General features: G+C 41.8%; 2 protein-coding genes across 5 annotated transcripts; both read right to left on the bottom strand.

The window, feature by feature from the left end:
- Nucleotides 1–1019: 1019 nt before the first annotated feature.
- colq (collagen-like tail subunit (single strand of homotrimer) of asymmetric acetylcholinesterase) lies at nt 1020–10118 on the bottom strand. Of its 4 annotated transcripts, none has more exons than XM_026183477.1 (17): nt 9462–10118; nt 8842–8951; nt 8514–8621; nt 7647–7691; nt 7466–7492; nt 6597–6668; nt 6265–6327; nt 6153–6179; nt 6018–6062; nt 5900–5935; nt 5694–5774; nt 5492–5588; nt 4798–4928; nt 3535–3654; nt 3284–3410; nt 3073–3175; nt 1020–2977 (listed from the first exon to the last, which is right to left on the bottom strand). In XM_026183477.1, the coding sequence occupies exons 1-17, from the start codon at nt 9556–9558 to the stop codon at nt 2908–2910; spliced, it is 1359 nt and encodes a 452-aa protein (XP_026039262.1). In that variant the 5' UTR covers nt 9559–10118; the 3' UTR covers nt 1020–2907. The 4 variants fall into 4 exon arrangements, with proteins under 4 accessions (XP_026039262.1, XP_026039261.1, XP_026039264.1 ...); XM_026183476.1 differs by having other exon boundaries at nt 3284–3425; nt 9462–10117; XM_026183479.1 differs by lacking the exon at nt 7466–7492.
- A 728-nt stretch (nt 10119–10846) lies between these two features.
- hacl1 (2-hydroxyacyl-CoA lyase 1) lies at nt 10847–17308 on the bottom strand. The gene is made up of 17 exons (XM_026185515.1): nt 17086–17308; nt 16763–16867; nt 16633–16673; nt 16460–16540; nt 16313–16385; nt 16161–16238; nt 15946–16040; nt 15724–15836; nt 15509–15644; nt 14577–14682; nt 14320–14403; nt 13258–13359; nt 12933–13087; nt 12651–12809; nt 12456–12563; nt 12159–12345; nt 10847–11044 (listed from the first exon to the last, which is right to left on the bottom strand). Exons 1-17 carry the CDS (start codon nt 17134–17136, stop codon nt 11012–11014), a joined length of 1707 nt encoding a protein of 568 aa, XP_026041300.1. The 5' UTR covers nt 17137–17308; the 3' UTR covers nt 10847–11011.
- Between the last annotated feature and the right edge of the window lie 203 nt (nt 17309–17511).

The following is a 17511-nucleotide window of genomic DNA, read 5'->3' as shown; positions in this document are numbered from 1 at the left end:
TGTATATCATTTTCTGTTTCAAGTGATTATTTTGCATGTGCATTAATCAGCACCACTGCACCCAGGATACCAGCAGTTCTTATCTATAGGTCAGGGATTTTCACTTGGCTTAGGTGAAGCAGTTGGGTCTCTGCCAGCTTCCTGTCCTGTGGTTTCCTTTGCATCGCCCCATGTACCACAGCTGTAATGCTACACCAGTCAGTCTACACTAAAATAACCTTGTAGTGGAAAAAAAGAGTGTCATTTTTCCATAGGTATCATTTTAATACCTATGTGAGCTGAACATAGACCAAGCTTGCTATAAGTTACACTGCATGAATAAGTTAATAAAATGCATGGGATACAGCTCATAAGTTAATTTGACCTTACTTCACAAATGGTAAACTTCACTTGAGGGATTCTTCTGTGACCACAGCTCATCTTTTCATTACAGAGCCAGTAAAATCAGGTCAGCCCTTGAATTTCAGTGACATTTAGTGCCACACTGGGACATTTGTTTGACAAATGTGATTGCCCCGGTCAGGGCACTGCACATGATGGCATAAATACACCAAGGTAAGGTTTTACTCTGGCATCTCGGTAGACAAATTGCCCTGATGTGATTTAGAAGAGGAATACAGCATGCTAATACAGTTATATGGTCTCATCCTGCTTCAAACATCTTGGTTGCAACAGTGGCCGGCTGGTCTGTCCCCAACCTGTATCGCTGTGCCTCATCTCCAGGCACAGATTCAGCTCTGAAAGGCTTCATTAAGATGGAATAAAAAGCCGAAAAACCCATTGCCACGTCTGAGAAACAGCAAGAGTTCACTGTGTGGTCTGCTTTGCATTTAGATTAACGCAGCACTCAGCAAACGGCTGACTGCTGCGATACTTTGATGTCCCCCTTACTTTTTTGTCTGAGTGTTGTATCCTAAGAGAACATCAATAGCCTCTCCATCAATGCCAGTTAGGTTTGGGTTTTTTGTGTGTGTGCTTTTTTTCCAATAACAGCAGACATGACAAACCGCTAACCAAGGTTTAAGTTTAAATAAAGAGAGTGACTTAAATATCACTTTTATTTGATCATTTTTTAAATAGTTCACAACTACTGTAAAAATCATATCAGAGTATTAAAACAAAATGAACTACCCCAGTCACAATGCTTGCTACGCTTCATAAAGCCTTACAGCACGTCACCACATGCACGTTTCAGCATTGCTGTACATAGGCAGTCTAAGATAGAACACAACAGCACAGGCCACAGACACGACACTCAACATAGTTTCCAGAACGGTACTCGAGCTTTGTGCATGGCACAGTTCATAACTTTAAGGTTTGTCATTCATACAGTGCTTTGCTTCTCTCTGAACAGAGCAAGACTGACAGTTCTTAAGACACCTGCTATGCTGATGAATGCAATGATGATTTACAAAACGGTATTTGACAAAGGTGAAGCATTAGCAGAGTTTCACAAGCATGCGGACACAATATATTAACAGTCTTCATCTTTTGATTGCTTTTGTAGGCTTTATAGACCTGACTACATCTAGGTATGTCTGAGAAAAGGTCTCCCTTGGCACCGCGACTCAAAGAGTAGCTTATGGAAAATGTCAGCTTATATCAGCACAGTCATTTTCAGCATTTGTGCCCAACACACAGCGGACTACACCTACACTGTTAAGTTTACTGTTGCTGTATATACTGTAAGACAGAAAGACTGGATAAAGAGGTATCAGAGTATTTACAGTAATGATCAGAAAACTGACTGCGATATGAGTTCCTCTCCCTCCCCCCTTTAGCAGCTACAGACTAGTCCAGCCCTTCCCGTGCACCGAGAAAATTAAGGACATAACAGTTTCAAGCCTTCGTGTACAGTATATTTCATTTCTCACTGCAGCACAGGAGGGGAAACTGAATCCTGCAGTACTGCGCATTGTTGATGCGTTAAAGCTTTTGCTTGAGTTGCCTCAGTGTACAGTGACTGCTGCGTAATTTATAAAGAGCAGTAGAGGATACCTGTAAAAGGTGCTTTGTTTGTTGAGCTACATTACCTGTTAGCTAGTTCCTGAGAAGATTTGGGGATTTATTGAAACCTTGTCCAGACTAAATGTCCCTGTCAGTACGGTACCACCACAAGCTAACAAAGCTGGGTCAACTTCTAGGCTTCAAGCCTCCTGGAGTAACAGTCTCACTCAAAGATTACAAGTGCATAACTCGCTATATATACTGTATGTAGTGCACTATAACCACCTCTATCTCCATCCCTACCTTTGTATCTCGACGTGGTAGTGAGAGGACACAGTACGAAAGTTGTTTTGACAGTAATAAGTAAACTGATAGGTTACATGCTTTGATAGTGACAGCTGCTGTCGTGGTTTTAGTAATCCCAGATACATGCAAATGCTGTGCACTGTCATTCACACTGCAGTAGAATACCTCGGGCCATCGCTCTGGATGTCCTACTGCTTGTTATTCTCAACAGTAACTGGGTCAAGATTAATATGCCTCTGTTCCAGCTACTGCTTCTCTGCAACATCGTCCACTGGTACGCGATTGAGGCTCTCAACTGTTGCGTTGAAAGGCTGGTTCGGGTCCAGTTGGGCATGTTGAGGAAGCCAGTCCAAATCCTTCTCGTTAAGACAGCGTGCAGTCTTCCTTTGCATTTCCAGTGTGCGGATTTTCACCTTCAAAGACTCAAGCTATAACCTCCGGGATATGTGGCATCTCAGCAGCAACACAGATGAGTTTTATGTATGTTTGTATATTTCTAGGTTTTGTTCTTTCTTTCATAACAGAATCACTGGCAGCCTCCGTGTTTTTACTTGGAGCATTGTTGTCTTTTCTTCTTTTTTTTTCTTTTTTTTTACATGTTAAGTCCCAAGCAAATAACACACAGAGGAGCCACAGCACTGTCCAGACAACTCCTCAAGTAAAGTACTTGCAGTTTGTTGAGTCAATAGTACAGTATCTTGTGCACTTGAGGTGACCATATGACCTACAAATCATAAGAAAAACGTTTTCAGGGTCAAGTTCATAACCTACATCTTTTCATGCAGTACAAGGTTGTGTACCCAAATGCTGTATGCTTACCCTGGAAGATATGAATTACATGTCTGGTATCCAAAGTCTTTTCCATCACACTCCTCAGCCCCTTCATAGCGGTATCCGTCTCCACAGTAGGCATGTTTACACTCTATGGTAACATGAGACAGCAGGGGCACAGGGGGGTCATGTTATATGTGCACAGCAAAGTACAGCTAATGAACTATAAAAGGACCGGTAACATAGATGCATGACTTACTGACGCAGCCATCGGTGACAACTCTGTTTTTGTCATCACACTCCTCCCCGGTGGAGATCTGCACTATGCCGTCCCCACAGTAACCTTCATCATCGGGGGCATTTTCCATGGACTGGTAGGGCGTGATCTGGAATGGAAAGGTCTTTTGCAGAATTTAAAAAATGTGAACATAAAAGGAAAAGGCTGTTTGAAAGTCAATATCTATTGTTTTTTTTAAGGACACATTGCATTGTTGCTACATGCATTTATACCTGGATTGGCAGCCAGCCATCAATGTCTTTGAAATAGAGAGATCTCTGGTCTTTACGGAATGCAAGAGCGTTATCTGTGCGGAGGCGCTCCAGTTCCTCCTCATTGCTCACCACAAATATCTAAATAAAAGGCAAAATAATAGGGTTCCGTGCATTTTAGCACTTTATGAAATAACATTGAAGACCATCATTTGTCATCCCAGCTGGTAACATTTGTCTGCAAGCATTATCTATCTCTCCTGTAAGTGTACTTTAACCTTCCTTTTATCTTTCAAGCTTATTTATTTCCAGTTGTGGTCTAAAGTTTAATAGATTTATCACAGGCATGATGCTTTTAATGATATCTTTGAAGTGTTCTTTTTCTGGATTGGAATGATTGTACAAAATCTTTTTTTTTTTAAATTTTTGTATTTTGTATTTTCTCTAATCCACTCACAGCCAAAAGTATAAATAAAGGTCAAATATATACTTCTAACTTGATCCCTAACTTCTCGCTAGTTATCATGATTGACCTCAAAAAGGAGTTTCTCTTCACTGTCTTTGTTTTATAGCAGTCATTGGATTGACCAATACTTGGAACAATAGGAAAATCCAAGGAATTCTGTGAAGGTCTTAGAAGGAGACTTTTAGATTTATACAAGTTAGGAGGGTCACTTGAAGCCATTTTTAAACCACTGCAGATTTTAAGATTATCAGTTCAAACAACTTATTTGGATGTGTCACTGCTTTGTCCAAGAAAAACCAAATGTCATCTGCAAAAACGTTTTATGATCAGATCAGATAAAGATTGAGCTATTTGGCAAGAATACCAAGACATATGTTTAGAGTAAAGGTGAGGCTTTCAAAACTAAAAATACTGTACAGGCTGTCAAGCATGGTGGTGGTAGCATCATTCTGCAGGGCTGTTTTACTGCCAGTGGTACCGGTAAATTGCACAAAGTGGATGAATTTTTTTTTTTTTTAGCTCAAATCAAGAGCTGAAACAGCCTTCCTAAAGCCATTAAAGGTCAATGTTGTACAATCACTCCACCCTGGAAAAAGAGGACGGCACTGCCGTCATTTAATGCACTTCCAGAAAGCATTCGTTTGCAAAAGGTTATTAAAAAGCTACAATTACCATGGCATCGATGCCTATGATGAGCTGATGTAAACTTCTGACCACAACTGTATTACCCTTTGAAACTCTTTACATTTTAATTTGGTGGATTTTTCACTGATTTCGCAGATGATTCTATATTTGACTGCAAACCATTCATCTCTCACCGCTGGCACTTTGAGATAATTTCCTGTAGAGGCATAATTTTCAAATGGAGGACTACTCAAAGAGCTGCAGCTACACTTTCCAGGAGGCCCTGGTGGACCGCGCGCACCCTTTGCTCCAACCATGTAGACTCCTGCATATACAGGAAGAGGGGGAGAAAAAAAGGAAGGATAAACAAACAGTGGGTCTATATTTAGTCCAAAGTGACAGAATATAGCAGCATTAATGAGTTGTGTACAGCCTACACAAGCTGATATAAATACCACATGTCAGTCTAGCGTCTTTGATTTATCAATCAAGAAGCAAACACAATCAGGATAATTCATACAGGAACTTGATCAAGATAACAAATGTCATCTTGATGATGTGCTGACATAATATTTGTAAAACTGTAGGCTTGCCATCTGTCAATCCATTTTAGCCACATGATGTCATGCTGAGAGAATCCTGTTTCAGCTCGGGGGGATTCGATTTCTCCGGTGCTAAATAAGACTACTGGTGTTACCTCGTACACAGTTTCAAAGTGGGCTTCCTTTACTCACCGGGCTGCGAGCTTTCCCTTCTCACTTTCAGCACAAGTTTTCACGCGCTCACAACGGAAAAAAACACACAACCATCCACAAACTAAATCTCTCCAGCAAACACTTAATTATGACCACAGTTTTCAAGAGTTTTAAATCTACTTTGGGATTTCACCTGTTGCAGGTGGACCAGGAGGGCCGGGGTGGCCTGGAGGTCCCTGCGGGCCTGCTGGCCCTATAGGACCAACGCTTCCTGTGTCTCCTTTCAGTCCCTTAAATTCAAAACAGTGCAGGGTCATTTCCTTACACCACATGTCAAAAAGTACAACTGTCTTGCTATCACTACTGTAAAACAGTGCAACCCACAAACTCCTCACCTGCTTGCCTCTCTTCCCCGGTCGGCCAGTGGGTCCTCTGTTTCCTGAGGTTCCAGGTTCTCCTTTTGGACCCATTTCACCCTCAATAACAGAAAAAAAAAATATCTATATCAGAAAAATTCTGAATTCAAATACATGAATTTAATTGGTTAGCTGGTTAACACTGTAAGGCAGAACCCTTACTGGCGTGAATGAGGATTACTCACTTTTTGTCCAAGCATTCCTGGGAAACCCATTGCACCCTGCGAGTGAGGAAGAGTACATAACATGAATTCAGAATTCTTACAAAGTGTATGTACAATTTTCCTGATACACTCTCCCCACCTTGTCTCCTTTCATCCCATTCTCGCCACGGTCACCTCGGGAACCCTGACAGAGCAGATTACATTCATTTAGTTTACTGTCAAAGTAGTTAATCAATAAATCCTACGGTATTTACAGCTGAATGGTGCCACTTACCTTTTCCCCTTTATACCCAGGTAAGCCCTAGGATTAAAGATTTATAACAAGCATGAAACACGATGAAACAAAACTCACTAAAGATCACTAAACAGCATATGTAAAATTTTACCCTCGGCCCAATTGGTCCTCTGGATCCAGGCAAACCCATCAGCCCCGGGTCACCTTTCTCCCCCTGACACAAAGGTAAACATGAATAACCTGAATGAGCTTTTGTCTTTAAAATAAGAAATGTCATATGCGGACATTGAACGTTAAAGGTTCTTTTATTACGTTTACAGTAAAGCGTTCACCAAAGGAAAGGCTGTTTGCATGTTACATAACTGGTAATCCAGGGTTTTAGTTTATTTGACTGCAAATCAGACTTGTGTAATAAACCATTCTGGTTCTTATTGGTCTCATATATTGACATATTTTATAAGATCTACATTATGACTTACTCACTTTGGCCCCACTTGGTCCTGACCATCCTGTTGGTCCTCTTTTCCCAGGAAGTCCAGGAGGGCCTGTCCGACCCTGACAGGAGACATAACTGTTTTTTAAGTTAATGAAATCAGAGCCTTTTATGCCTGTTTGAACATATATATATATATATATATATATATATATATATATATATATATATATATATGTCTGAATGAATTATTTGCTGCATTAGCTGACGGCCAGCTCACTACAGCATTTTTCAGACGCTGCTGCACATGTAGGGGGAGAATGGCTTTAACGAGCCCTGTCACTTTGCTCTCTTTAATTAAATGATGGGCTGTATATAGAACAGGAGTCTGTGCTTGTGGGAAATAAAATGATTAATAACCTGGCTGAAACACTAAGCTAAATTGCTCTGCGGTGCTGCAAAGCTGCTCAGTCAGGCCGCTGAAGCTCCCCCATTGGACAGCTTTGATTCATTTAGGAGGACGCTACTCTTCTACCTGTGCTCATCACATAGTGTGTCCCGAACTTTCAATAAAGCTTTATGTTAGGAGAAGGAGGACCGTCGGACAGGCTAGCCTGATGCGGAATGTTGATAGGGAAGCAATATGCTCCGCTTCGGTGAGAGAAACAGACTGAGAGCATGTAAAGTCCCTCAGCCACAAAAACAGCCTGTCTCAGCAGCCCTGCACCCATTTGCCTCCTGTCAGTGTGTCTGTTCTGCCTCCTGTCAAGGTTGTATATCCTCACAATTTCGGGATGTACACAAGCAGGCACTGGCAGCACTGTGACTTACAGCGAGCGAGCAGGCGGAGGCATTGTATCTCATTTTTTGAGTAAATCCACTTAGCAAAGAAAATGGAGTGATTAATGGAGACTCTCACCTTTTGACCAGGTCTTCCTATTTCTCCCTGACAACAGGATGTGGAGGAGGGGACAAGGACGGCAGTCATTTAATGCACTTCCAGAAAGCATTTGTGTGCAAAAGGTCAGTTGCACTTTAGCTTATTAGAATAATAAGCAGACAGTCTAGTTTTATCTAATTTCGATAAGTACACTCCTTACCTTTTCTCCTTTAGGCCCTGCTATCCCAGGTAATCCAGGGGGACCCTAATGAACATAAAAAGAAAACATTAGATTTGTGCTATATGCTCCTAAATCACAGAGATAGCCATCTAAATTCATTTTATTGTCCACAGCATCCCACCACAGATCTGTTCTGTTTCTGGAAGCTGCAGTTTCAATTAGCTAAAGGCTGAGTGGCCACTATTGATTTAAAAGCTGCCTTGTGGGCCTCCTTTGATAAAGAGAAATGCTGCTGCGGTTGGACCTCTGATGAGCAACCGCAGCAAAAGCTTTAACAATCAGTTGGTAAATCTGCTTTCACTTATGAAATGCTGGAACACAGTGGAGAACAGTGGAGCAGGTTGGGTTATGAGGGCCTTTTGAACCGAAAGGTCTTTGCATCTTTCAATCACTAGAGAACACAAACACCTGGACACAAGCATGTTTTGGTGAGCCCTGGAATTTACGCGACCCAGTGCTCGTTTCCAAGCAGACAGCTCTTCAGACAGTTTCTGAGAATGATGTGTGGGACACTGGCAGCCGGTGGAAAAAGGCTATTTGTGTCTCAGCTAAAAGTGGAGCGTTAATGGGTTGCTGTGTTGCATGGGCCAGAGAAATCCCCATCTCCTGCTATACAGGAACTATCAAGTTGGAGAAGACATGCGGTTAATATGTAGTTGGGGTACTAATTTTTAACACCTTAAAACTACGTAGACTCCAACATGAAACAGAGACTGACGCTTTAGTTATAGTGGTGATGAATCCTGTTACATTATGAGAGATTTATTGGAAGAGTCCAATAACAGTGGCACGGTTCCAGATACAAAAGGATAGCCATGATGTTTTAGGAATAGCCTGGTTTCCCACCTGAGGTCCTGGGGGGCCAGGAGGCCCCGGAGGGCCTGCTGGGCAAGAAGAAACTTTATTGTTATTGTCCACATCAGACTCGCGACCACCACGGGAATTTCCATCACTCTGTAAAATATAAATAAAGATGCAATTCGATGACTTCTTCGGTCTTGACAACATTTGCAAGAGCAGGTTTGATGCTATTCATACAGTTGTTGACATTAAATTCGAGAGACTCTTGACCAGGGGTCAAAAGGCTGTAAGAAATGTGGTGTTTTTGGATATAAATCAAGGACATGTCAATAGTTAGAGATTCACAATAGAAAGTCACATGACTTTGACTCACATGAGGGTAGAGGCGCCAAAGTGAAGGGGGTGGAGGAAACAGCGGTGGTGGAGGCGGACTCACTAAACAGCATGGGTTGAACCTCTTCTGCTGATCCGGTGATCTGAGAGCTGCGCAAGGTGGGCATGCAGTCACAAATTAAACAGGGTATCAAAGGTATATGAAGCCAGGAAGGTTTTTTTGTGTGTTGTTTTAACTTCTGCACCCGCGATAATGAATGCGAGATGAGAAAAACTTCATTTACGACAAATTAAGGCGGGACAGATCAAAAATTTGACAAACTGAAGCAATTACAGCATGCTGGAGCAGCACAAGCAACAGAGAAACAGGTGCAAACTATCAAATCATGACACCCATCCAGCAGAATTCCTAGCACTGGACGGATATGAAGCCCATGTGCCTCTCACTGAAGAGCCGGAGCTGTTCTCGCTATTTATAGAGGCCTTTCCAACCTACCTCATGGACAACAAGAAAATAAAAACAAGGGTATTATCATGAGTGCCACGTGAATCTCAAATTGAGACTTTCAGAATCCGTGCTTTTGCAGCTCAAATCCACCAGCTCCTGTGCACGCACAGTACAGTATACAGTGTTCAAGCTCAGGATTAAAACGCTCTTACCTGCTGGGAATGAATCAAAGTTGTCCAGAAAAGAAGGCTGAGCCAGGCCATAACAAAACCACAATGGCAGATACAGTCCAAGTGTTAGAAGAGTCATGCTGCTCCGGATAGTTGCCTGACTTTATTTCTGATCCACAGCAGCTCTCACGCTGTCTTTTTCCACTCCCTCTCTTCTCACTGTCCTCTCTCTCTGCCCCCCTCCCTCTGCGTTCACTCTGCTGTGTCTCCTTTACGCCCTCAGAAGAGGGTACGCTGACCAATACCCATTAAATCTTTCCTCTGCATCAGTGTGCACTAAAATTACAGGAGACAGCCTGCCAGCTGCTCCTGGTGCCAATATTAGATCTCTACTACTGCAGTGGGGGGCTTTTGTTATTGTCTCTCTTCAGGGAAAGTTGTGAGACTCCCTGTGTGCTTTTCTGCAAGACATGCTGAGAGCATTCTGAATGAAGATGTCAATATGTTACAACTTTCTTAGATGTATCAGTCCACAGTCTAATTATGTTTAGATGAATGTGTTTTTTTGTGATGAAGTACACTGTGCATCAAGTTATTTAGTGCGCACTATACTGCTGTGGCAAGTCTTTTACACAATGTCAAGTGTCTGCATTTCCAAAGGACCTAGAAAAACAGACTCCATTACTTCTCAGCAGCACTTTAACCTCCTAGGACCTGGCGTCCACATGTGTGGACATCACATTTTGGGTTATTTAGACTAAAATACTCAATTTTGCTCTACATGGGCCTGATATCCACTTACAAGGACATTATACTGCTACTGTTCTATCAAAATTTTAAACGAATATCCTCATATGTGGCTCTGATTTTTCTTAAAAACAAAAATAAGGTAAAAAAAAAAATCTGGTAATTCTTTGTTTTTACATTCATCGGGCCCCAATATGCCCAAATATCAAAGAGAAATTAAAAATGCATGCTGGGGAAGAGTTCAGGTCCTAGGAGGTTAAGATAAATTATGCTTTTTTCTTTATATAAATTACAAAAAGCAATCATGTCAAGCTTGCAACTTAAGAGATACAAAGCAATGCAATTTTCTACCAAATTATTTTAGCTTGCATTGCTTTTTTTGTTGCGCATTTAGGATTTTTCAGACAAGTTGTGGAAAAGGATACAAAACTTATGGAAATGAGAAAAATCCTGTTGATTTCATCTAAAGTTTCCCCATTACTGACAAATCTCTACATTCAACTGTAAAGATTAGCTGGTTCATTTGCAAAAAGAAAAAAAAGTTTGTCAAATGCGTTTATTTTCTCCTTTTCTCCAGATTTAATTTTATTACATTTCATTAATGTAGGCAATACTCAACAGGGCAACTCACAGTTGCAGTCCAGATTAAGAGGGGAAAAAACTGACATAAAGAAACAGCATGCACTCTGTGTGAAATGTTTTATTGTAGTCATATTTTTCATATTATTCACAGTATAGTAATAGCAAAATATTAGATTAATTAATGGAAACAACCAGAAAAACAAAAGCAGTTTGATATTTTCCAGGAGAAAACCGTCACTGCTGTTCTGAAACGCTCTGGAAATCTACAGGTTGGAACGTGTGAGCCAAGGAAACTCCTGCAAGCAGACAACACAGTGTTTATATTAGCTATACGGTGTAATAAGATCTAGAGGAATATTGTACTGTAATGGAGATCTAAGCAGTAAAACAGAGGTTTTTCCAGGTAATAAAAATTAACTAAAAGTTTTCTTCAAATTTTCAAAACTAAATCTTGTCAGCTTCAAGTCTGACAGGAATGAATTAAAGTTGGGTGTCGAAAGGTAAAGGCGCAACACTAAAAGTCAGGGACAAGTCTTTCTGCTGGCACAGCCGTGGAGCTCAGCGCTGTGGATACATTACTCAATACAACCTTCAACCGTGTCTGCAAAAGGTTGCGTGGATACGTTCAACATAAACACGGAGGGCCTTGCTTTCTAATTATGGGAGCCCTGAAATAGAAAGGTCAGGTTGGTGTTAGGTGGAGGGATTGTGAGTGGAATACAACAGTTCTGGTGCACCTGGAGCAGGAGGATTACGGCTCAGCGAGGCATGTTGGTAACATAGCCCTCAAAGGATGAGGAAGAGTCAAGTAAACATGAAGCTGTTTATTGTATGCAAAGCAGAGACCAAAGAAACACTGGATTAAATCAGGCTTGGCTTTACTGCTGTGTCTGCTGGTGTCACTCAGTCTCTTTATGCCTTCTGTGGTGCACCAGGACCAAATACTAAAAACATTCTGTGATCTGATTTGCAGCCTTTTGTCATATAGTACCGCTTATAGTCTGCAAGGACTCAGGGCTGCAAAGGTGTAAAACATGCTATGAGATGAGATTTCTGATATGAGTGATATATGTCAAGTCTTTATTCCAGACTGTGTTAACATGTTCGGACCGCCTTAGACCCTCCATGTTTCTCCAGTGTACGGCAAACGCTCCACAGCGCAGAAGTCCAGATATTTGATAGAGCCACAGAGATGCTCTGACTATGGTAGGAGTTGTTATTACAACCGTGACCACAAGGTGGAGCATTATTTTTCTAGAGTTGCCTGTGCATGTAGAGAATTTTACTCCAGGTGCACCTGGGAGACGCTCACCCTCAAGTCTGTCTGGCAGGCAAGACGTGGTTAATGTTGTTGCATACTTTATAAACATGCAGACTCTATAAACATGTGCTCCTAACAGTTGTAGTTACCTGCTGCTTCCTGTCTGAGGAAGGGTCAATGAGCACATTGATGAGACTTGGTCTCTCCCAGTCACTCAGGCTAAGCTGTAAGGCACTGCGCAGCTCCTCCACCGTCCTCACCAGCAACCCTCGACCTCCGAACGCCTTCATCACCTCATCATAGCGAGCGTCAGGTAGAAGGGACACGGGAGGGGCCCTACAGTGTGACGATGTAAGACAACTTTTGCTACGTCATAGCATAAGACATCAATAAAAACTATCAGTGAATTCACTTTATGATCATTTTCTCAAAAGTATCTCACTCACACAGAGGTCAGCTCTCCCATTTGTTTCATTGCTTTCCATGTTTCAGAATCTACTCCGCTGTAAATGCCGTTATTATTGACCACAATAACAACCACGGGTAGGCTATACCTGATTTACAAAACACAAAGAGAAGAATGTGAAGTCAATAGACGGTTAAACTGCAAATACTGAATAGAAACACTGGACTCAGTTCACCTGCACATGGTCTCAACCTCCATACCAGAAAACCCAAAGGCACTGTCTCCCTCCACACAGACGACCCTTCGGCCGGTGTTCTGGCTCGCCTCCACAGCAGCTGCTGCGATAGCAAACCCGAGACCTACTCCCATTGTTCCAAAAGTGCCTGCATCCAGTCTGAACATCATCAAAATTAGTTTACAGCAATCTAATAGATATACATTAACTCACAGTTTAGTCTAAATTGATTTGTTAGCATAAAAAAAACAACAAAAAAGTCAGTGCGCTTGACTGGCTTACCTGTGTCGAGGTAGGTAGTTATTTAACATGGTGCGTCCGATGTCCATTGTGTTTGCACCCTCGCTGACAATGATGCAGTCATGTGGCAGCAGCTGGGAGATGTGATGAAACACTGTGTAGTAGTTCAAGGGCACTGTAGACTGTAGAGCAAGTGCCTATTGGCAAGAAACACAAAAAACAGAGACAACATCTAAATGGATTAAATATATAATTTAATGTCATCGGCAGGCTGATACAGTGTAACCATGCACAGAACAACAATGTAAGCTTTCCATTGGTGGTCCAAATTCTAAGGAAGGATTAGAAGAACTTTGGTGAAACCCACCTTTGATATTTTTGCATTAGCAGCAATCTTGCTCTTTAACGTGCTCCACCACTCAGCGTTAGAGGGGTATTTCCAACCATCTCTACGGACACACAGTAGCAGCTGAAGAAAAAAAAACAAAAACACTGCTATTACAGTTGAATGTTACTGTACTCGTGTCACTGATATAGAGAATATAGTCGAGCTAAAAATACAGCACAAGACGTTTCAAAGAAATCATCTGGTCCTTACCTGGTCTTAAAATTTGGTAGATGCAACCTCAGAGGAAGAACAACCCCATGACATTTAACACAATGTAATCGTAATAAAATGCAAAAGCAGTCTTGTGAATGTCCTCACTGTTTCCATAGGAACTGAGAGAGAATGTAGAAGCCAGGTGCTGCTAATCAAATGCATTTGATTAACTGATCATCAGCAAGTGGTCGTGTGTGAACACAATGCCGAGGAGGAAAGACAACACCAATCTCAGCAAATGTTGCTGTCCATTAATCTGGGAATGATTATAAGGCCATTTGCAAACAATTTCAAGTCCATCATCGTACTGTGAGGAAAATTATTCACAAGTGGAAATCTTATTAACAAATTCACCCCAAGGTCAGACCATGCAGCGCTCAGAGAAACTGCAAAAAACCCAAGAAGTACATCTCAGGCCTCAATTAACATATATTAGCAATTCAAACTCCTCTGTATATGAAATACGCTTTGTTTTTGCCATTTTGCTTTTTACAGACATATTTTTTGTCGCATATTTCAGTCTGAAAATTCAGTGAGAGGAGCAAAGAAAATATAAAAACAAACAAAAAACTCTGAACAAAGTGTTCAGACCTCAGTGTCGTCAGGCTTAAAAACCAATGATTAAAGAAGCCATTAAGAGCTGCACAAGTACAACCAGATCTTATGCTATAGTGAATTATCTATGAGAGAAAAACATAGTTCTACACAGGTTCTTACCATTAGCGCAAATGTTGATGAAACAGGTTTGCTTTTGATTCCTAAATTAACGTTATGGGAAAGACATCAAAGAGAAAGATGAGCCAATGGGCTGAGTTGCTGAAAATGTACCTGAGTGGCAACAGCACTGATATCTCCAAGGAGAGCAACAGCTGGCCTCACGTTATTGCCCATCTCCTCAGCACAAAGGTCAACCTGCAAACAGATCACAGTGGGGTTATATCATTACAGCTTTTGCAGCACCAGATTTGGCAAAACTAACTCTCTCATGACAAGGCAAAAGATTAACAACCAAATAGACTACTAGCTTTAAACCAGATCTTTTAATGCTGATTTTTCTCAAACCATAAACTCGGTCATTTACATACCTGAATGATCTTAACATTAGGGTTAAATCTAGGCGAAAGACCAAAATGGAGCATCCAATTTAGCCTGGCTCCAAACAGAAGTATGACATCAGCCTGGAGAAGAGCTCTGGGTAACAAGGGAAAAAATACATAAAAAACAAACAGCAGAAGAGGTCAAACAATGGATTCTCATTAAACAAGACTAAAAATTTTAGATCCTGACTAGTTAGAAGATGCAGAATTTAGGAGCCAGATAGATGACCATGACACAAATGTTTGTTTGCCATCTAAACATGTACTGTCAACTATTCTTGGCCTAAAAAATATAGAAATAGAAGCTTCGTGCCACTTCTCCCTTAGGCAGAATGTTTTTCGATCCTAATAATGCATATAGAAGGTGAATTTTGTCTTCTAGCTAAAAACACATTCAAAATAGGAGCTGCACTCAAAACACATCCGTCTGTCTGGATGTTAGACTGTTTTCTTTTTTGAAAAATCTGACCATCGCTTTTAAAAAACAAGTACTTTTATAAGTGTATTATTATACACTTACCTAACACTTCATTAGGTACACCAGTTCAACTGCACATTAATACCTAACCAGCCAATCAGTTGGCAGCAGCTCAATACATCAATACAATCATCAAAATTGTAAAAATGTTGCCCGGATTTCTGCTGCAACATTCAGATGGCAGGGTCAGATTTTGGCACACACAGCACAAAGGCATCAATCCATCCAGCCTTGTTTCAACTGTTAATATCAACTGAGCATTGATTAAACCCCAAAGCCTGCATGGGTATTGCTGAGCATGTCTATGCCTTCTACTTCAGGAAGATTAAAACACACTAAAGTTACAGAGTTCTGCTGGACTACTCTATTAAGGAGAAGCTCTACAGATTGTTACAACTTTGTCTGGTTACTACCAGGTGTGATTGTGCAGTGTGAGGCTTACCTTGAGCGTGCAGCAGCTACACAGTTGGCATGGTCATCAGGAAGAACCCCTTTTCCCATCGGGGTGGGCAGGAAGGGAAGGCCACTCATTTCAATAAGCTCCCTCAGCACAGTCTCTGCTCTGCCGTAGGCTGCTCCTATTGGCGGAAAAACACAGGTTGGTTAGGCTTAGTTAATTTGAAAAGAGGTGGCAATTGCTTCTTTTGTTTCAGTTACCTTTGCCGATGATGACCAAGGGTGTCTTGGCTGCTTTTAAGACAGATATGGCTTCTGTGACTGAACCCTGGTCAGCCAAACTCACTGGTGGAGGCGGACAGCAGGACACCTCTCTGAGCGAGAGACACACTTCTCTGAGAGTCTATACACCTGATGTTTAACGAGTGATACTGTGCATAAAAATGTATTTATTTATTTTTAAATCCAAGAATGACAACAAACCTAACTTTGCTCCTCTCCACTTTAGCATTAACCATGTCGCCTGCAATATCCACATAACAAGCACCTGGACGCCCATAGATGCTTGTGCGGACCGCCTGTGACCAACCAAATACCAGAAAACTTTACACAGACGTGATGAAAATAATCATCATCATCCAGATCTGTTCGATACATTAAAAGAACAAACAGACAGTGTGAGGGCATTGTTATACAACCTTCTCTATCACTGAGGGGATGGCTTCTAGACTGCTGGGTCTCGCTGAAAACTTGCTGTACAGGCGGCATGCTTCCACCTGGCAACATGGAGAAACAGAATCAGCGTAGAGAAGCGGTGTCAGGCAAAAATCCACATCGAGACACGTGTTACCTGAGGAAACTCCTGAAAGGCTCCTGCAGTTTCCTGATTTCGATCCGAAGACCCTCCGATAACAACCACCGGCCTGTGCAAAGCCAGCATCACTTCATAAACACCTTGTTAGTTGTACAGTACACAGCAGTGGTTATGGAGTCATACCAGCAGTTCATGTTGGCATTGGCCATTCCACCCAGGGCATGGATGAGCCCAGGTCCAGAAACCACAAGACAGGCCCCTGGTCTGGATTCAGATAACCACAGGAAACAGCAACATGTGAATAACAGTGCTGGGCACCAGCTGTTCACCTTATTCGGTACAGAATTAGATTTTACCTCCCAGTAATGTATCCGACGGCAGACGCTGCATAGCACGCCTGTTATGCGACAGAAATTATTTGATGTCAGCATGGCAGTGCAATGCTTTTGTTAGGGATTACTAAGGTTGTACAAAACAACGAGTTACCGCTTGCTCGTTGCGCATTCCTACGTATCTGATTCCTGCAGCCTGAGCAGCCATGGCCACTTCGATAATCGGAACTCCAACTATCCCAAACATGTAGTCCACTTTCTGCAGGGAGATTGGTTGAACGTTGGATTGAACAAGTTTTGTAAAAAAGTAGCATTATTAATAAGAGGGGGAAATGCTTTTATGAAAAGTTTAGTGATCCTGACCCCACCGCACTTGGACTTTGACACATTGCTCAACAGTTACATCTGAGCAAAGACACAAACAGGGAGAATATTTCTGTTGGAGTGCCACATGTTTGCAGACGACGTCATTCCTACCTGAGCCTTTAGAGACTCAGCGATGAGCTGAGCTCCTGTCACTTCGTCCATGACCGTGAGGAGACAGCAGGCAGCGCAATGTCAAACCGCACTGTCACAAACCACAAGGTGAGGCTGGACTGCGACTTGAGCAAGTTTGCATCAGAGCCCTTGAGCAAAGGTCTCTGCTTGGTTTGTTTTTGGACCTGCATCCGCCCCCTTACTTCCACTTCCGAGTTACGAGCCAATCACGGGAGCCAATGCGTGTGACCTCACGTCCTACCGAGAAGTGCAAAAAGAAATTCAGTTGTGTAGACTAGATACTATATTTTATTTAGTTATTTCTAATAAATATTAGAATCTAGAGTTTAAGCATAGACCTTGTAGTCGGTCTTTGGTTTAATGCATCATTTTAAATAAATTAATAAATATGGATGGAACAGAATC

This window comes from Astatotilapia calliptera, chromosome 11 (assembly GCF_900246225.1).
Source record: "Astatotilapia calliptera chromosome 11, fAstCal1.2, whole genome shotgun sequence".
Classification (NCBI taxonomy): domain Eukaryota; kingdom Metazoa; phylum Chordata; class Actinopteri; order Cichliformes; family Cichlidae; genus Astatotilapia; species Astatotilapia calliptera.
The sequence above is the reverse complement of the archived record's forward strand: the minus strand, read 5'-3'. Positions and strand labels throughout refer to the sequence as shown.

Coding starts and splice junctions, on each gene's coding strand:
- hacl1 (XM_026185515.1), bottom strand. CDS start 17,136: ATGGACGAAGTGACAGGAGCTCAGCTCATCGCTGAGTCTCTAAAGGCT. Junction 16,239..16,312: donor CCTTTCAGGAGTTTCCTCAG/GTAACACGTGTC, acceptor CCATGTTGCCAG/GTGGAAGCATGCCGCCTGTA. Junction 13,088..13,257: donor CTAATGCAAAAATATCAAAG/GTGGGTTTCACC, acceptor TCTTGCCAATAG/GCACTTGCTCTACAGTCTAC.
- colq (XM_026183476.1), bottom strand. CDS start 9,558: ATGACTCTTCTAACACTTGGACTGTATCTGCCATTGTGGTTTTGTTAT. Junction 3,426..3,534: donor ATGGCTGGCTGCCAATCCAG/GTATAAATGCAT, acceptor ATTCTGCAAAAG/ACCTTTCCATTCCAGATCAC. Junction 3,176..3,283: donor TGTCACCGATGGCTGCGTCA/GTAAGTCATGCA, acceptor ATGTTACCATAG/AGTGTAAACATGCCTACTGT.